Source organism: Ceratina calcarata, unplaced genomic scaffold (assembly GCF_001652005.2).
Source record: "Ceratina calcarata isolate Rehan_Ccalc_2016 unplaced genomic scaffold, ASM165200v1 scaffold387, whole genome shotgun sequence".
NCBI lineage: Eukaryota > Metazoa > Arthropoda > Insecta > Hymenoptera > Apidae > Ceratina > Ceratina calcarata.
Window position 1 is genome coordinate 22,046 of NW_017161993.1, and position 6,293 is coordinate 28,338.

The 6,293-nt window shown below is 37.6% G+C and overlaps 1 protein-coding gene across 1 annotated transcript in view; it reads right to left on the reverse strand.

Annotated features, from left to right (window-relative positions):
- Positions 1-960: 960 nt before the first annotated feature.
- LOC108625990 (uncharacterized) overlaps positions 961-6,293 on the reverse strand; it is a 30,785-nt gene continuing 25,452 nt past the window's right edge. The window contains exon 5 of the mRNA XM_018026379.2: positions 961-1,263. Coding sequence (XP_017881868.2) covers positions 976-1,263 — 288 coding nt within the window. The 3' untranslated portion in view covers positions 961-975. The remainder of the gene's footprint in view (positions 1,264-6,293) is intronic.

Below are 6,293 nucleotides of genomic sequence, written 5' to 3' on the forward strand. Positions count from 1 at the left end.
AATAGAAAAAGGTGGCATTTGTACGACCCTTTACGATATATGTACATATTTAGAAATTCAGATTACATTTTTATGAAAATTGCTGATTTGTTAGGTTCATTAAAAGTTAGATTCGTATAATTTTTAATTTCAATCAGTTCGTATCTCAATAATATTAGTCCGTGATCAGAATTTTATGTAGTATCACAACTCTGTGTGTGTGTGTGTGTGTGCGTGTGCGTGTGTGTGCGCGCTTGTGCGTGTGTGTGTGTGTGAATACTCCAATTATTGACTATAATTTACTCACCAATAATTAATTGGGTAATTAAAGAATCTACGACCCTGTTACAGATCTATTGAAGAATTGTCTCAAATGTTTATAACGAAACGTAAACTTAAAATCCACACATAGAACACACACCATAGCATGGAGGATTCCCAGTTTGCGTTTCACTATACTTACGTCTGTCTTCGATTCAGTAGTAGTAAAAAAATAAAAGATAAATGAAATTTAAAAACAGAACCTACTGGAATCTCAAAAGCAGTTTAATATTTTCGATACACCTAAAGATCTATCGACACTAATATAACGTCGACGTAACGTAACCAGCACGTAGGCCCTACGTAACCAGCACGTACGACGTACGTTCGGCAAAGTAACCTGTGTTGTAGTCTTTAGGATAGGACAGTGTATAGAGAAAAGCGAAAAAACCCTCGGAGCAGGTAGTGGACCCTAAACAGCAGCCAGTTCGCCTGCCGATTCGGTGTCAAACGTGAGCCCCTGAGCTCCCTGCTTTTACACGCTTTTTCCTATACCTCGTCCTAAAGACTACAGCATTGGTTATATTGCCGAACGTACGTCCTACGACCTATGGAGACCCTACGTGCCGATTGCGTTACGTCGACGTTACATCGAGTTACGTTAGTGTAGATAGATCTTAAGATAGTCTCGCGTTACATGGATGTACTCTAAATTACAGAAATTTGTCTTGTGTATCAGAAAGAAACTATAATAAAGTATAAATAGCAGAAACTGCACTCACGTCCTTGTTGTGGTGATTCCCCTTTGATGGAAGCGATGCGCGGTGTGTCTTCGGTAATTTCGATGTCAACAGATTGTTTGTAGACGTCCGCTATAGAGACAGTGCATCGCAGGTGTAATCGGCCGTTCCGGAATATGTCTTCCGCCACCTTGAAGTCGATGGTCGATTTCGATACGTACGAATCATCGTCTTGAGGTATGGCCAAGTATCTGGTTCTGTATATCATGCTGTCGTTTGCGATCTGGAAAGAGATTCATATACAGGAAAGAATGGTTAAAATTTTTAAATCATACGGGGTCATCAGGGATTGCAACAGATTTGAGGTCACTTGACTTTTTGTTCTTAGTACGATTTAATAATACACGATTCGCAGGTAAAAAAAAATGGTCGGCTTCAGTTAAATCGGGCTAGCGAGCACTGAAACGATTGAAACTTGAAAAATTGGACACTTTTTCGCCGTTAGTTTACCAGGAGGGTGACGAGGCTTTGTTTCTCATATCGCCAACAACACTCGAGAGTGATTTGAGCATAAAATGATTTACCATATTTTCATTACGTACGTTACGTACGTAGAATATCGTCGCGTTGGTGAAAGAATAGTGAAAGGAAGCGAGCGTGCGCATCAAATAAATAGTTAGCGGATGGACAATGACTCACATTCATTTCGAAGCGTACGTACCGTTACATCTACGTGCGTATGTGCGCACATATTTTACAGAATGTAAATTATTGTTTCGCGAAATCCACAAGGAAATTAGGTATCCCATTCATATACATCAAACAATAATTAGTACACGAACGTATATTCATAATAAACTTTCATTCTTCTTGGTCAAGTAAAACCGTAACTTTCACACTCACATCAACACATTCAATTCAATCATCAAGTCACAAGTTCGAAAAATTATCCATCAACCAATACAACGACTGAAACTGTTACTGTCCGGCTGTTATATTACTCGTCCGAGGCTTTTAACGTCTTCCCAGACAAATACCCTCATCAATCGTGTCCTCTGGTCGAATCAATTTCTCGTTTGCCACTTTCGATGTCCTTGGCAACTTGTCCTTAGCGAACCGTGACACGAACATAGACTGTAGACGAATATCGTTTCCCCTCTGTTATAGATGTTACACAGTTACATTGCTCTTAAGATAGATGAACAGATGAAACCGGAGTCTTTCCATTTTTTCTCCGATGCATCCCTTTTCTTATTTTCATCCTTGTCTGGAGACTGTAAGGAATGAGAAGCAAAGGAGAGTCACTCGGCGTTATTACGTCCGGGAACAAACGAGACTCTGCATTAAGTCTACGGAATTCGCGATCACAGGGGACTATGCGAACCGAACTATTCTGAAAACTATAATGCATAGAGCTCGCGCATTGTCAGTATATATTTCGTATTCCTTTTATCGTCTAGTGGATTTCTGAATGAATACGTATGTACGTAGCTTCTAAAAGAAGAATCTTTTCAGTGATCGACATATCGCAAGGATTAACTCTTTTCATTCCTTGGCAACACGCGTTGTTCTGTATGTGTGTCTGTAGTTCCATATCTCAAAAATAGACAGTCTGACTTTGATGCGGCTTGTTTTTTGGTTTTAAGTGTTAATAGCCACATTTCAATAAAATAGGTTCATTGTGCAGGAAATCTTTGAAATTTTGCAAAAATCTTGTTTACATTGAGATATAATTAATTGCAGTGCCATCAGTCGAATATTTTATGCAAGCGATTGTCAATGCTGTCAAAGCAATTTAATAATTTAAAAACCATGCTTCACTTTGCATTTTGGCAAAGGAAATTGTTGTTCAGAAACACTTACAGAATCACTTCTCTTCAGCTATAACACTAGTTCTGGGACTCCCTGTATGTATATTTACTCTGATTAGCACACTTAATAATTTTTGACAGTAGTATTACCTATTTATGTATACGCAAAGCTATCACAGGTTTTGCATTCATCCAACATTCTAAACATTGTTGCGAAAATTTTTCTAGAAAATTCGCTTTTCAATGGTTAGTCGGATCGCGAAAACTTTACGAGTGTTTCATCGTGTTTTTCTCCGCGCGGAGTTTCGCGTAAATGCTGTAAATTCAGCGAGTTTTATCGTTTTCTCCGAATTTCTTGTGTCTCTGTCATTTATCATCTTCCCTGCGTCAGCATAACTGTACCGGCTTCATACGAAATTCCAGCTGCGGAACCTCTGAACGCAGAATTTAGGTCGCGCGTTCTTTTCACGGGGAGAAATGGAACCCGTCAGCTCTTGCTTATTTCGGCTTCTGGGAAGTTTTTCCATGCGTACCAAGTGCAATCTCGAAACGAGCCGACATAGTATTGTAACTTCTCAAATTTTTTGGCTACCCTTATTAGGAAAATCTCGATTATGATTAAAGCATGAAACTAATCCTACCTGAGAATTCACTTCTTCTATTTAATACTTCTATTCACATAATATATTTTACTTTCTTACTAGCTGAAATGTTCGATATTACGGGTTGATACGAATGTTACAACTCTTGTCACTTGAAACAAATCAAATTGCGTTTGTTACATCATTTATAAGAACAATGTTTTAATCGTTTTCTCGCTTTCATTGATGGTAGTTAGATGCAATAACATTATTCGATTAGAATATTCCAGAGGAAAATGTTTAGAATTAAACCTTTCTTCTTGTTGCTTATTATAAACTGCGTTGCGAGAATATAATATTCCGCTACATCTCGTCTGGATAAGACATATTGGATAAAATTTGCAAATTCGATTTTCTCGAAAACGAGGTGTCAAAGGAAAAAAATTATTCCTTCGTTTCTCTGTAATATTGAGTTGGTAACTAAGTTCCCGCCATTTTTTTTTTAATTTTTCAGAAGTTTATTTTTCAATAAAAATTAACAACTAATTAACCAATAATGTATTCTCCCTTGTTGTTTACAACTTTTTCCTAACGTTCAACAAGATTTACAATACCTCTTTGGTAGTAAATCACCAATCATGGTTTCGACTTGGATCTGCCAGTTCCTTCGTCGTTTAACGCGAATTTTCGTGCAAAAATTGGTTTAATCGCTCGTCATTGAACTAAACTGGACAGTCAGAACGAGGTGCATCTTTCAAAAACGAACGCGTCAACCGAGCGCTCTGATTGGTCGGGGTTTTTTGTTAATAACTCCTCAACTACGCCTCGGACTACTTTTTCGCTAAGGAAAGTATTGTTTAAAATTACATCAGGAACCTCCCATTTCAATATCTTACACTATTTTTGGGACACCCTGTATAGATAGATACTACAAAGCGTTTACATTTCGCAAGAAATGGATAGAAAAATGGAGATGGCGACTAAAACTAATACTGTCCCTTATTTCCATGCCAGATCCCTTGAAGAAGAATTATACACACACCCTAAAAATTTAAAACCAAGAAAGTTCAATCATTGTGAAAAATAAGAAACTGTATTGTTGTGTTCTAAACGAGTTTCCACTTCGACGACTTGAAACTTGGTAACACGTATCATTCTTGAAAATTGCAACGCTTTCAAAGATTAAATCGGAGAATAACGGGATCTCATACACGAGATCCTGATTGCAGGGGTGAATGGAGTATTTATTGGTTTTCTGTTCGATGCCGCGCGATGTTCGCATGGAAGAATCTCTAGCGAGCAACGTTCGCCGCCGGATTTCGATTCACAAGCCCGACAAATTCGTGACACGGGCACCTCCAAGGGATAATACCTTTCCGATCGTCCAGCTACCGGAAAATGATCTTCGTCCCTTCTTTCGACGTTCCGAATTTACGACCTTCCGGAGTTGTACCTAGGACTACGCCAAAGATTTGTAAGCCAAATAACAGAGCAAAAAATTAGTGATTTTTTTTACAATCGTTCTATTGCGAAACCGACTGTGCCATCACGTGAAGAACAAAATTTTAATTATGTTACGTTTTCTACTCAAAAATGTCATTACTTAGTTTGTTATGAACATTTTTAACCAAAAAATTCATGGTGTTCTCAGTTTTTCATTTATAACATAAAAAATAATAAAATAATCTTAATGTTGTCAATAGACGAATTGTAGATAATCGAAAGACGAATAAAATGCGCTTTTAAACGTTTCGATCGAATAATTAGCAACTGAAAAAACTCTGAAAAACCGAAAAAATCAGTGTTTTTTTAAAAATGCATAACTGCCTGTCTGAGCGTTCGTCAAATGTTTTTGAATGTTTTGAATAGATCCGATATGCGTCGTTGAAACGTTCTCTTCCGAGAAACGATTAGTATCGGAATGTTTAGAAAGACGGGACGTGTCGCGTTACTTTTAACCCAACGGTTCGTACTTGAGACGCAGTCAGTCGAACGGTGTATTTTGCATAGTAAGGTTCGGGAGTTTCCTCGCGAGTATACGAGTGTTGTTATTCATTAACACGTTAATACGTATAACATACAAAAATCACACAAAATAGAGGTTCTGAACGTCCGGACGTTTCCCTGCACGGGAAACTCCGACAGAACCTGGTTCCGAGCATTACACGGGAATTGTTTCCCAAAAAACATACCGTTGACGAGCGTATAATCATTTTACATACAATATCATCCTTACCACACGCGACACATTCACACATTCAATTCAATGTAATTCACTTTTCCAAGGGTTTTTTATGCCTTCGGGCTTTTTCCCTTCATTAATTAATAACAAGGGTTTTTGAGCCTTCGGGTTTTTTCCCTTGCATAGCTTTTGAATAAACGATCATTTCAATTCTCCATAATATTGATTCATTATTTAACAAACCAATCTTTATCCAAACATCCTCTCGAACGTTTAATAAATAAGGTCCTCTCCGGTTCGTTACCGAGTCTTATCTTTCTCAGGTGTTTTGGGAATTCAAAACCCGAACCCATGAAAAGAATGAGCTCGGACAAACCAGAGTCGAATGGATTGCATTCATGTTCGAACTTTCGACGTGGTAACATCGAGTCTATCTAACACTGAGCTAAACGAGTTAATTTCTTACTCTATAAGAAATATCGAATGAGATTGGAATTTTCATGTTGAAAGTTTCGATCATACACTGCCATTTTTTAACTTGTAGGGCTGAGCTTCCGTAAAAAACTAGTAGTTTATATGCAATTTATGTGCGCACAGAATAGGCGTTGTCGGACAATTACTTTTTTCCCAATTACAATTTTAATTTTTTAATACGTTATCTTGCAGCGTTTTTCGTGGATAGTCTGATTTTAATTTTAAAAAATGCCAAAACTATGTACTAGAATATTAGAAATTATAC